At 37.8% G+C, this 14,510-nt stretch overlaps 1 protein-coding gene across 3 annotated transcripts in view; it reads left to right on the forward strand.

Moving 5' to 3' along the window:
• The window catches only part of Ttd14 (TRPL translocation defect 14), a 126,402-nt gene extending 114,323 nt beyond the window's left edge, over positions 1-12,079 (forward strand). For 2 of the 3 annotated variants that reach the window (XM_083125620.1, XM_083125621.1), the window contains 3 exons: positions 746-953; positions 4,520-4,701; positions 8,817-12,079. In XM_083125620.1, the coding sequence (XP_082981746.1) occupies positions 746-953; positions 4,520-4,701; positions 8,817-8,881 (455 nt within the window). In that variant the 3' untranslated portion in view covers positions 8,882-12,079. Of the gene's footprint in view, positions 1-745; positions 954-4,519; positions 4,702-8,816 lie in introns of those variants that run through there. The other variant, XR_014441916.1, reaches the window with a different exon arrangement.
• The last annotated feature ends 2,431 nt before the right edge of the window (positions 12,080-14,510 follow it).

The following is a 14,510-nucleotide window of genomic DNA, read 5'->3' on the forward strand; positions in this document are numbered from 1 at the left end:
ACATCTCTTTTGCTTCCTTGTGAAGGATTGTTTTCTGTGCTGAAATTCATGCAGAGAAACATGGAAATCAGCATGGAACATGTTTTCTTTTTGATTCTTTGCACACATTAATTACTTATTCATGCAGTGAGTTTTCCAGTCTTAAAACATGGTAATTGTACAACACATTTCTTATTTAGTTAGGTGTCTGCTCCAAGTGCTGTGTTAACCTAATCAGATCCAAATATTCTTCTGACATCAGAAAGATGTTTCGAAAATGCTTTTTAAGAATCTAGTACCTGATCGAAAGAATTTATTTTTACAATTTTTTATCCTTCAGGTGGGTGATCTAGGGTCAGAATTGTACCTGCCGTATGCTTAAAGTGGTTTTGATGCTCACCCAGCCTCAACTAAAAGGATGCCTGGGAGCAACCCTGGAGGATAAAGGTGGCTGGAGTGTGGTGCTGATCACATCACCTCCAAAATGTCAAGCTCGAGAATGTGTGGGACCCTACCACCATTACCCTAAATGTGCCATCATGGCACAGTGCTATATGCATGGGGAACTTTACCTTTGCCTTTCCTCAGTTATGTACTTCAAGGAAGACCTTTTTTTATTTTTATGTACAGATCTACAAAGAAAGTGTTCCTAAACTGCAATGAAATTTCCTACACTGTATTACTGAAAAACTGTATATTGTGTCAATGGCCACTTGATTTTTGTTGTATTTAAATAGAAAACTTGATGAAATTATCTTTTTGGCAGGCCACTGGAGCTATACACATACCATAAGGAAACCGAAAATGCGAGGCCAAATAGTGGAGGTGAAAACGCAGATCACACATCGAGACTACATCAACATGCTTGCTCAGCGTGACGAAAGTCATTTCACGATTTTCAAGAAAAGGCGCTGTTTTCTTGTGAACAATCAGTATTTTCAGCTTGACATCTACAGGGAGCCATGTCATCCTAGGTATGTTTAAGTATTTCTGTGTTTGTGTTTGGAAATGAAATTCCACATGACTATGGCATAGTTTCCATGGCAACATAATGGCATAAACAAAATTAGTAACATAACTGGTGAGTGGGTTGAAGCTAATACTGGAATGATATAGCATTAGAGCAATACGCAGGAGTCATTCATTGCAGTCACGCCATTGGTCAAGATAATGGGTGGTGGCCTCACTATCTTGGTACCAAATGTTCAGTGTTGGAACCTCATTGTAGGCATGGATATTTCCGTCAGTTCAATCTAAACATCGTTCATCTCTAGGCAAAAGCAATGTTCGAAGTTGTATAAGAAAAAAGAATGTGAAGATAAATAAATCTACAGGGTGATCCATAATACGGCTGGGAAAACATGAATCAGACGTCCTTAAATTTGAGCAGCAAAAGTTTTTGATTACATGTGGTTTGATGTTAACCCAAGAAAAACCGGAGAGCTGGTCTGATCCTGTTGTGTTACAGCAAATGACTCCAGATGCAGACAAATTACCAAGTTGATCAAAAAATTTTGAGAAATGGCTACACTTATCTATGAAGCCACCTGTAATGAGTAGAGGCACATATTTTTGGTAAACAAAATAGCAAAATTTCAGTACAAATCAGTCAATTTCGGGTTCAAAGGTGGTAAATAAAATAAAATTTCGCTGTTATAGCGGTGAAAAGGTGATATATAAAATAACATTTTGGTTTTAAACATGTGAATATAATCCAAAATTTGATTTAAAACTGCACTTACTACACAAAATAAGCATATTCCTGTATAAAGGGATCCATTTTTGCTTCTCAAATATTTACAGCAGAATTAATCAATTTTCCGTGAATTGCATAACTCACAGGATAGTTCTGACTTCAGAAAGTGTCACGTCTGTAAATAAACTCTAAATTTCATGTTTAAGAGTCTATTTCACATTTTGCAGTTCATTTCGCATCATTTCGGGACAGATTGGGGTAGGAAAATGCACCTCACACCTTTCAGAAACATGGAAAATGAACATTACAATGTGCAGTGCTCGAAAAATCTTGTTCAGAGCTAGGTGCCAGCTCTGAAATTCAGGCGCCAGAAGACCACCTACTGGCAATTGTGCATACTGTAAAAAGTTGAGCATCACCGTATTCAAAACATCGCTAAATCATATGAGAAAGCAGGAGATTAGGGGTTGGGGGACAAGGAGTAAGGAATAGTTACTGATTCTATGAAATGTTCACAACGTTGATAAAAAAAATTATTTGCTAACTTACGCTGTAGTGCAATTTGAACTTAGAATCTTCAAAATTTCGTACATGCAAACTTAAAAAAAAAACGGCAATATTACAGCAAAAGATCACAGTTCCCAGGCTGAAATTTTTAGTCGACCTGGCGACTGGGATTTTTCGAGCCCTGGCAATGTGTTATTTCACATTTCGTTTTTTCGTCAAAAAAGAAATATGCATGCCTCTAGTAATGAGAAACATGTGGAGTTCGAACAAAATAATGGTTAAAGTTACATTGAAATTAAGCACATTATTGCAGTTCTAGTGACAAACGTTGTATTCCCGGAACCACAGGTTCAAGAATCTCTTGCCACCTTTATAAAAATGGTGCTACTTTCCTTGTGGCTGTTGGACTAATACAGTAGTAGTGTCATGTTTGTTTTTAAAAACCTGTTCTTTTATTGTCAGAATATATCAGTTGTGATTTTTCCATGAAACTTTTCTCTCTCTCTCTCTCTCTCTTTTGATCCCCATGCTATAGTGACTTTTCAATGCATTACTTTTTCATTCTATTCCACACATTCTTCATCACAAGAGAATCATTTATATCCTATTCTTCTCTTTGTAAGATGGTAGGGATTGCCAGCCAATGTATGCTCATTGTCTTGTCCATATCTTACTTAAATTTATGTACATTTGTGCACCTTAAATTGGAAGATTTTTTTTTTTCAAGAGCTCAAGCCGTATTTAAGATGGATGTTACATTTGATGGCATCTTGAGTTTGAATAAATATGGCACTTCGCAAATATTTTGGCTGCATAAAAATCCATGTCAAACTTATATGTTATATTATACAGGGTGATTTAACGAAGGTTTGGTGTCAAGAGTAAATTGTAGGCCTGCTAGGAAGCACCTTACAATACTCCGTAAGAAACTTACGTTGCACTGCAGGTGCTAATTGCATCTCATGAAACAAAACACACAGCGAGCACGTTCCGCACCAGTAAAAGTAGCCATTTTCAAGAACAATGCTGACAGTGCTACTGGTGGGTGAGTTCGGTACTAATGGACTACGTGAATCAAAACTTTGTGTTTTGCTTTGCAATGGCACCCAAACTGACTCTGTAAGTTATCTGAATAAATTTCTATATGCTTTCAAAGTTGTAAAGTCCTTTTTGAATCACCCTGTAGTTCCAAAGTTAAATACTAAGTAACAAATATTCAACATTAACCTTTTGGATCCCAAGCGTCTCGATCGAGATATCTAAAAGTAACGCTCACGGTCCCAAGTGTCTCAGTCGAGACGCTGTGTCAAGGTCGTAGTTTTTACGTTATAACTTTTCTATTTTTGGCTAGAATTTCGATTTTTGTTTTATATTGTTCCTAACACATGTATTTAACAGAAATGTTTCTTGCACCTTTTTTTTTTCTTCATGAAAATGGAGGTGAAAAGGCGGGAAAAGGGACTTCTCTTTTGCGTCTCTTTTCAAGGGAAAATATAAATTTCAAACATTTCAACAATTTTTTAAAATAATTTTTGGGGGTTTTTCTCCCTTCCCCCTCCATATATACGCCAAATTTGCATAAATTTTGCATTTTGTGCATTTTGACATTTTTTTCGGGGGGGAAGAAAAGTATTTTTGAGGGGATTTCCCCCCTTTCCCCTCCACATGTACGCCGAATGTGCATAAATTATATATAGTCTAAATCTGTGATTCATTCTGCGTACAACGGTATATAGTTCATATCTCCAGGGCAAATAGTCTCTGAGCTAAAGTCATTTCAAGGTACCGCTGCATTTTGAAGCTTGAATCAGTGGCGTGCCGACCATTCCTTTTGGGATGTACAACTCAAGTTACATTGGTCATATGATAATAATGCAAATATTTTTGTGTTCCTTACATGTCAGCGATCATTTTCATGTGCATGTCGACACTGTCATGTACTTTTTCGAGGGGGCAGGAGGGGGGCGAAACCCCATTTTTTAAATAAAAAAAGTATTTTCAGGGGATTTCCCCCCTTTTCCCCTCCATATATACGCCAAATTTGCATAAATTTCATATAGTCTGAATCTCTGGTTCATTCTGCGTACAACGGTATATCACTCATCTCTCTAGGGCAATTAGTCTCCGATCTACACTCATTTAATTGAAACTCTGCATTTTGCTCAAAATTGGCTCGGGACCGTAAGGCTTACTTGTGAAAATGGCCTTGGGACTCAAAAGGTTAATAGAATGAAACTGATAATTGTGCATGCTCAGAGAGAACTGAAACCTGTTAATTTTGCACAGAAGAATTGCTTGCGGTGTAATTTCATCCTTCATGTGCAATTATTTCCACAGGTGTTCTGGTCTCATTTTATTGGAGACATATTCAGCAGAGAATGACAGGACCTTACCGGAAAAGTTGCCTCAGTTTCTGACCATTGCGAAGAACGTCACAGGAGACCCTGCATTTTCTATGTTCAACCTATCCCTGTGTGAAGAGTGGGTCAACAGCAAGAACTTTTGTCGTGCACTGCAAGGTACTGAATTAGTTATGTAACTCTAGTAAAATAGGAAAGTTTGATGCACTGCAACAGCATTACAAATTGAACACAAAAAAATATAAAATCCACTTCTGACAGGAGAATTTGGTAGCAATACTGTATGCTCTTTAATAAGCCTGAAATCTAGATTTTGAAGAGAAAAAATCAGGAATCCCCCCCCCCCCCATTCTTCTATCATCATCCTTTGCAGTTTCCTGCCTCTGGCTGGGTCGACATAGAAGTCAAGCCTCTCTATTTTTTTCCTGGTCTTCCACCACTCCTCTTTCCACGGTGTTACAATCTTGTCCTCTTCTCCTAACACTCTCCGCTATCTGCTCTTTCCACAGACATCTTGGTCTCCCCCTTGGCCTTATTCCCACTCCTTGTGCATTGTAAGCTCTTACTGGTAGTCTTTCTGCATCCATCCTTTCTTCATGTGTCCGAAACATCTCATGCCTGATCTCTCCTGTCCTAAAGCTACACCCCCCCCCCCCCCCACTGTCTGTCGGAGCTCCTCATTCCTTATTCTATCCCTTCTAGTCTTCCCCTTACTCCTTAAAAATTTCATCTCCACTGCCTGCATCTTTCTTTTGTCTCTCTGTCATCATCCAAGTCTCTGCTCCATACGTAATTATTGGCACGTAGTATGTATTATATATTAACTTTTTCTTCTTGAGAGAGAGAGAGAGAGAGAAAAAAGGGTAGTTTTTCTTTCTTCTCTCTCCCTTCTCTCTCTGTCTTTCTGTATCTCTCTCTCTTTCTTAACCCCCACCAACACCCCCCCCCCCAACCCTTCTTCTCTTCTTTCAGAAAGAGAGAGAGATTTCTCTCTCTCGAAAAGGAAAGGGAAGAAGAAAAGAGAGAGAAAGAGAATCTCTCTCTCTCTCTCTCTCTCTCTCTCTCTCTCTCTCTCTCCCAGAGAGAAAGAGTGCTCTCTCTCTCCTTCTTTTCTTTTCTTTCTTTCTGAGGGAGAGAGAGAGAGGAAGAGGCCGGGAAGAGAGAGAGAAAGAGGCTGGGAAGAGAGAGACGGGGAGGGGAATTAGAGAGAGAGAAAGAAGGGGGGCAAGAGAGAGGAGAGAGAGAGAGAGAGGAAGAGGGGAGAGAGAGAGAGATGGATGGATGGAGGGAGAGAAGAGAGAGAGAGAAAGAAAGAAATTTGCATTTCATATGTGCATCCCTGTTCCATAATTATCTTTGATATAGTCCACCACCCATTTGTCTTTTTCTGTTTACCTCCTCATCTATTCTTGCACTTCTCTCAATTATGCTTCCTAGAAATTTGAAGCTCTCCACTACCCTCAACTCTTCCGTGTCCATCTTTATTCTTGGTTCATTTCGGGCTCTGTTTCTTGTTATTAGCACCTCACTCTTTTCTGCATTGAATTTCATTCCTGCTCTTCTGATTTTCTCCATATTACTAAGTCATCAGCGAACAACAGGGCCTTCATCTCTTCCTCGCCTATCTTCTTCCCCATCTCTTCGTTAATTGCATCCATTGTAATTATGAAGAGCAGTGGGGAAAGAGCACTTCCCTGTTTTAGTCCATTACTTATACTGAACCACTCTGTTCTTCACACAGCTCTAGTTGGCCTTGTATGTGCTCTGCACTCTACACACTATCTCTTCCTCGACTTCTTTCTCTCTTAGAGCCTTCCAAATCTTTGTTCTGTTCCATGCTATCGTATGCCTTTTCTATATCTAGGAATGCCATAATCAAATCATTTCCATACTCATAGTGCCTTTCCTATAATTGCCTTATGGAGAATGTCAGATCTACTGTTGATCTGCCTCTTCTAAATCCATACTGTTCCTCTCTCATACTTCCCTTATCCTTTTCTCTAATTTTTTTCTCATTCATCTTTGCTTTTTACTAAAAATTCCTAATTTTCCAACAGATGTAATATGATTGTACAGTGCATTGAATTTAGAATCGACCCCGAGGTACAGACATATGAGTAGTGTGTGTAACAGATACCTGAACTACTACGGGAAATGCTGGAAGTGATGTCCTTGTTCTTCGATGCACATATCCAGATGGTTCACCATGTTCCTAGCAACTATGGAACACTTCTACAGTTACATTCTGAATAGCTTCAATAATGTGATTCTTCAGCACCGATTTTCCGAGGATGAAGGGGAGACTCTACAAAGACATGTGGATTTTCGAAACTCCATGTTCTGTAATTCTGCCGACAGACATAGCCGCTGAGGTGGAACCACACATCATCCGAAAAGAACACATTGTCTAACACTGTGATGCCATTACAGTCTGGCTTCCTTAGCTGAAACCATGGATAGAAGTGCGCATGCGCCAACTGGACTTGTTCAGTGTCAAAAATAGGGATGACTGCAGAAATCACAGACTGAAAACTATGAGCTTTTGTTTGAAGCTGTGCATAATCCTGGGGATAGAAAAATGGGGGAGATGCACATTTAGAGCTTGTTAAGTTTTCATTTTGTGAAAAAATTATTTGTACTCACTTGTGGAGTGTAATATGTATACTTCTTAGTAAACTTAAAAATTACAATCTTGTGTGGTGCAATGACTCATGATCTTCAAAATAGTTGTTAGAAGTAGAAATATGAAGGATGTTCACTGCCATGATAGTATCCCCCTCTCTACGAAATTTTTGGCTTAAAGTTGACCCATATAAAAAGTCCCACGTTTTCGGTCTGGACCCCCCCTCCAAGAAGACTTAGCAAGTACTAACATTAAACAATGAAAATATACTTGTTTAGCATTTGCTGTATAATCGAGGGTTATTTATTTCTGCCAAACTGGATCTAACATTCTTTCTTGTTATTTAATAAATATTAAGTTCCTTATCTATTTGACACAGTTTTCCTTGCCAGGGAAGTTGCTTTAATTCAAATGTTAACTACATGTACGCTAGATAATGAATACATCCTTTTATATCTATATTCTTACACCATTTTTTACCTATTAATGTACAATACAATATTAATGTAATATTTATTAATTGTTATTTCTGAGATACTTGGTTTGAATTGCATGCCTGCTTACCAGCAGGACTTGACCACTCATGGTCTCACCCCACTCAGTAATTTACTGAGATACAGATTCCTTGTCAGCCAAATGTCTAAATTCAAATCCAACAGGACCTCCCCCTTCCTACCAAAAAATACACAAAAAGATATCAATATTTTAGGGTTTCACATTTAAAGAAACAAAAATAATGGCAAAAAGTACTGTTCGCAGGACAGTATACTCACATGTTAACATATTTCTTTATAAGTATGCACAGCAATATGTTCACTTATGCCAAGGGCACGTAGAAGATAGCAAATTGGCAGACCACAATCTCTTGAAGGCATTGGAAATCCCACAGTTTTATGTTTCCAAATAGGAATTGTTTCGAAATCTTTCTCTCTCATATCCAATTGCTGGGTTGTGAAAATCAGTTTGGGAAAGATTCAAAATAATCTTAGTTATTTTTAGTGGTTTTTATTTTATTTTATCTGATGTTTCATCCTGGTTTCTCAGATCTTTTTAAGGTACACATAAAGCAACACAACCTCAGATGGCTAGTTGCAGATAAAATAAAATAAAAACCTCTAAAAGGAACTGTGTTAGATTATTTTGCATCTACGAAAAGTGGTTATGCGAACCCTTAAGAAGAACTTAGATTGGGAAGGATTTTTTTATTAGACAGATCTCACTCCCACTTTCAAATAACACTGTGCAAACTGGTAAGCGATAGTTGTAAGTAGTATATAGTCATGATATTTTGGCGATATATCTAGTGTCTGTAATATATCGTCATGATATTTTGGTGATATATATCATGTCAGTGATATATCATCACTATATTTGGCGATATATATCTTGGGAGACTATATATTGCCGATATCATGACATGGAAAAAATATCGTATCATCTGTGAGGATATATCGCGATACCAAATTTGAAATTTCCAATGTCATCCATTACTAGTTGTAAGATACAAGCCATACATCAAGCTGTCGTTTGTGCCTTTTCCTGAGCCCATTCACCAAGCAAAGAAGGAAGGCTGCCATCTGCCAACTTGCAGTCTTCTCTGCACACATAGTCCTGTTAGTTTGTTTCTATTAATTTGTTTACATATTTTCAGGTACAGACGATGCTGTCGTAGCAGAGAGTCAACCAAATGGCACGGTGCCGATGAATGGTTTGTGAGACGGAGTGGAAGTCGAAACGGGGAATTACCACAGAGTTATTGTCTGACGGCTGTGTGAGGGTCATTATGCTGTGAATGATGGTGTAATTCACATTAGTATTTCTCCTAGGATATGCCAAAATAAGTTATTTGCGTCGTTCATCAACCGTATTCTTCATTAACTGTGCATTAGTCCTTAGGGCACACACTGTATGTTGTTATTCTATATTTTAGTTCTCCCGTACACTTTTTTTTTCATTGTACAGTCACGGATACTTCTGGGTTGTAATGATACCATTATCTTTGAATGGGATTGTTACAACCCAGCAGTGTCCGTGACTGTACATTGATAGCAGTATTTTTTTTTCATTAGTTGGGAAATAATTATATAAATAGTGCCACGCGTTAGTTTCTTTCCTTTTTTTTCACTTGGCAAGAGAGACTAGTTGGTCGGTTTAGTTGAGTGGCAGCATTACGGTTTTTTCTTGCTTTCATTTGCTGCTCTTTTTTTTTGTAAAGAATAGTTGATAGGAAGTACATTGCCCTATTTAAAGAGAAACATAGTTGGTGTCATTCAAATTCTCATAGAAAACCCTGCGTGTGCTTACCCTGAAATTTCCTTGTGCATAATATTTTGTCTGTTGTAAACCGTGAATATTGTTGTTAATAATTAATATAATCCAGTGAAACACCAAAGGGTGATATAACAGGGATGGTTACTCAAGAAATGCATAGCCTTGTTTGACGTTTTGACACATATTTTTTTTCTTTTATACTAAGCCCCTTTCACCTTTTTTGACTCCCTCTCCAATCTGAATTCAAGTAAAATAAAAGTGACAAGAGGCAAATCCCGTAGAGGGAAGATGTACGAGATATATATATTTTTCTGACATGCCTCTCCTCCATATTTTCTACACCTTTATATAATTGAAAAACAAAATATTATTATTTTCTTCAAGATGAATGAACATGTTCCTGTACAAAATGGGCCACTTTGAGAATAACAGGGGGGGGGGGGAAGATTGACAAAATGAAAATTTGCAAAGGAATGTGATAGCTTTGTGCCACAATTAACAAAACAAATGACTAGGAAGTAAGAAATCACATGTTCAGTGGTTATGAAAGGTTTAAAGTTTGTTTTGGAACTATTTTTTCAACTGATGTAACAAAATTAAGATTAAAGTGAAATTTGTTAACTGCAATTGTTATTCAGTATTAAGGTTACTGATAGTTGAAAGATTTCTCTTTTTTTTTTCCTCGTGAATTTTGTGAAAGAAGCTGAAGTTTGGTCTACTTAAATTTAGGATGACGGGTACTTAAGATTTCCATAACCGTGATGTGTATTTTCCTTATGTGTAAAATTGAAATGAAAGAAATACCATTAAAACAAATTCATGTTGTTATTATAAACTGCTTTCAAGTTGTTCATTGCTGCTATACTACTATACTGACAAGATAAGCATAATGCTCCAGGTGTGTTCTTTCATATTCATAAGATTAGCATATTCATGTTTGGAACAGTGTTTCTATGAGGAAGCCATACTAAACTGACAAGACAACTGGTTCCGTTACCGGTTGTTGCTTTTAAAGAGTTATTCCTTCAGTGCTACTTCGTAAGCTTGGAGTTTACGTTTACATAATGTATGAGAACATGGTACTAGATTAAGAAATTGCCTCTGTTTAACTGCAGTTCATTTAATTATCAGTATCTTACAAGATGCTTTTTGTTTGGACTAGCGGTGTGCGGGACAGAATTATTTGGGTGAGGATGGGAAATTTTTTCAATCCTGACATTCAGCATGGAAAAGATTTGCATTTTCCAGACAGTCTGGAAATTTTCGAAATTTCCCAAAGCTCTGGAAATCTTGAATTCTAATCGTCATTTTCACCTTCAGTGATTGTTTTTGCATTTCTGGAGAAAGATCTAACTATTTCCGATAATTTCCAGACACTTACAATGCAGAAAATGAAGATAATTAATGACTTTTTAAAATGACTGCTCGGGATCCCAAAAAGGTGGGATTTTATTTCCCGAAGTCGGGATCGGGATGGGAATTTTTTTTCCCGGTCCCAACTTTTTGGAATCTCGCACACCCCTATTTTTGACCCCTACAGTGAAACAGGTAAATATTATAAGATATTGAAACAATGTTCTACAACTGAAGTGCAGTTGGCATAACTTAATTTACTTTTTCTAAGAGATAAAAGTTTTATTTTGAAGTTTTGCACTAGATGTTATCCATGTATGTTCACTAATAGTTATCAGTTCTGGTACTCTTTTAAAATCCATGTGCTCAATACATACATTAAAAAAAAAAAGTATGTTGAGCCATTCTGAATAACAGGTCTATGTTAAAATGTGTTTAAAATATGTCCGTGTTTTGAATCATCACGATGGTTGAATCTTATAAATTGGTCTGTTTAAGATAGGCAGATATCTATTGGTCACTTAATATGCTCTGTAGTAACTAACAGAGCAAGTAGAAGTTGTGACTGATCAAGGTTTGAATCTGAACTTAGATGATGATATAGAACTTGAGCCAGAAAGCCAACAAAAATTTCTAATTAACTATAGCCACGATCAAGCTTTTAAGTTCTGAAAGCCTTGGTGACTAGCCTTCATATCTGAAGGGGGCAACCATTTAGTCTTATTTCAATCCCTGTGCATACCAGAAAGTATTTCTAATTGTTAAGCATAATTATATTTTGTTTATTAAGATTAATTTATTGTTATTTTTTAGACACCTTAATAGGTGTCTACCCTACTCCAGGATTCAGTGGTAACTTAAACTGTAAGTTTATTCAAGTACTTAGGCACTATAGGATCTTACAGTAGTCAGTATTAACGGAAAATCTTAAGTACCCAAATAAAACTTGCATAAGATATGTTCTTTGTACCTGCTGACCAGTAAGAATTTTACAGCTGTTTTTTCACGATTTAATTGCATGAAAATGAAATGATTCTGCGATGTTTCATTCACTTTTTTCCATGTGATATGTACAGTTATGTATTTTTTTTCCTGTTACCGCAATGTGCAACTGTTTTGTCATGACATGCCTTGTTGAATGTTTATATGGTTGGTGATTTATCTTTTGCTGAACGCCAACAGAAAGTGCTCCTATGACTGTTGTAGAAAGTGAAAGATTTGACGATCTCTATGTTGTTCTTATGTACATTACAACATGACGATGGGAAGAAAACAACCACTTTAATTGAACTTTCCTGTGTTTTTTTCGCCCTCAATTTGCTATTTCTATCCTTAAAAAAGTCATAAGTAAAGCATGGATTTTGCCCATCAGCTGATTGGTAAGGTTTTGGTGTATACGGGTAACAATTTTATGTTGGAAAGAAGGTGAGGCATTCGCTTTGATTCTGCATAAGAGTTTCCAATCATTTTCTAAAATGATTTGTGGTGCTGAGATTTCAACATGTACAGTGGGATCCATGAGTATTACCGTGCAAATTGTCCATGACTATTTTCATTAGTTTTTCTCTTACATCCTGTGTGTTTTTAAGCGATGGATTTTTATGTATGCTGGTGCAGAAGTACAGAAGACAGTACATTTCCCTTCGTACACTATGATGGCGCCAGCTTGAAATAATTGGGAGGGGGAGCTACAGATTTCGGAGTCAAATTCTCAGGGAGGGGGGGGGGGTAACTACCAGGTGTGCCAGTTAATAATTCTTAATTGATCCAAAGAAAACACAAGTGTATCTGGGGAGAAATGTAACAAATGCTTTATTCAAAGTATGCGCCATCGCTAGCTATACATTGTGCCCATCTGTCCGTCAAATTGTGGATGCCCTTCCAGAAAAATCGTTCACATTTTGAGGTGATCCAGTCAGCAAGCCATTGTTCGACATCTTCGTAATTGCTGGGAAAGTGAGTGAGACATCGATGAAAACAAGTGGTAGCCCGAAGGGGCTAAGTCTGGTGAGTATGGTGGGTGGGGCAAGAATTCCAAGCCAAGTGCAGAAATGGTGTGTGTGACGCCTTTTGCTGTCTGTGATGAGGTGTTGTCGTGCTGCAAAATCACTTTTCCGTGTCTTGTTGCCCAATCTGGGTGCTTTTCGATCAATGCATGGTTCAAATTGATGAGTTGTTGACGGTAGGGAACGGCATTCACTGTTTCACCTGGTTTCAGATGCTCATGGTACACCACACCCTTCTTATCCCACCAAATGCACAGCATTGTCTTCCTTCCTAAGCAATTCGGTTTTGCGGTCGATGTTGAAGGTTGCCCTGGGTCAACCCATGACTTTTTGCATTTTGGGTTCTCGCAGTAGATCCATTTTTCGTCCCCAGTCACTAGCCGATGCAAGAAAGACTTTCTTTCATGCCGAGAAAGCAACACTTCACACACCGTTTTTCACTTTTCCATTTGTGTGTCGTTCAGATGATGTGGGACCCATTTTCCTGCCTTCTGGATCTTTCCCATGGCATGAAGACGATCAGATATGGTTTGGCGACCAACATTTAACTTCTCTGCCACTTGTTGTTTGTGTATTGTCTTCGTCCAACAGTGCTTGCAATTCGGCATCTTGGAATTTTTTTGGCTGGCCCGGCCGATCTTTGTCTTTCAAGTCAAAATCACCACTGTTGAATCGTCGAAACCAACGCACACGCGTCTTGCGTTAGGACATTGTCACTGTACGTTTCCACAAGGATACGATGGCTTTCACTCTTTTTTTCTTTTGATTGAACAAGAAAAGCAGGATGCCGCATATACTCCTTATTTGGTTTAAAGGTCAACATGTTTCCCACACAAACCCAATATCATGATCACTCGCACTCGGTTGCACATCCACGGCGTTTTGACAGGTACTGTCCTGGCAACACACTGACGTAACAGTTGAGACTGTGCACCAACCCTTGCTTCCAGCGACGAAATTAAGAATTATTAACTGGCACACCTAGTAATACCGACTAAAATGTACTTACTTCATACTTATAATTTTACCACTTGCATATTTTACAATCAGAACTCAGGATAAATCAATGAGATGTTGCATTTTGTTCCATCATATACAAAAGTACTTTTAGGCATGAATATTTTATGTCAAATAAAATGCAATAATTATATTGTTTCTTTTCCTAAGCCATTATTGAGTGCAATAATATCAGTCTTACTATTCATGTGAAGATTACAAACATCATAGAAACTACACTCATTACATTATCAACTCGCTGAATATTCGTATAAATACTACACGTAACACTATTTCTATGTAAACAGTTTGACTAACTTGTTGCTAAAATGAGAAAATAAGCCACAGCAAGAAACTACGGGGTGGGCCAAGATAAACCGAACCCAACCAAGTAATGAACATATGAACGGCAAGGCTATTTAATTGTATATTTTTATACAATTAGATCACACAGAAGCCTACTCACATGCATTTCTCAATCTCTACAGGTACTGCTGGAAATGTTGACCACCATGGTCCAGGCACAGGGTGGTCCGATGATCATGTTCAGTGCAACTTGCTGTAATTCGTTCCGTTGGATGTCTTCGATGGTGTTGCGTATGTTCTCTTTCAGTACATCAATAGTTCATGGATTGTTGTGGTACACCTTGTCCTTCAGGTTGCTCCACAGATAAATATCACAACTGGATAGATCAGGGGACCGTGGAGGCCATAGATCT

The sequence above is a fragment of the Lepisma saccharinum genome, chromosome 7 (genome assembly GCF_977018435.1).
Source record: "Lepisma saccharinum chromosome 7, izLepSacc3.1, whole genome shotgun sequence".
Lineage (NCBI taxonomy): Eukaryota > Metazoa > Arthropoda > Insecta > Zygentoma > Lepismatidae > Lepisma > Lepisma saccharinum.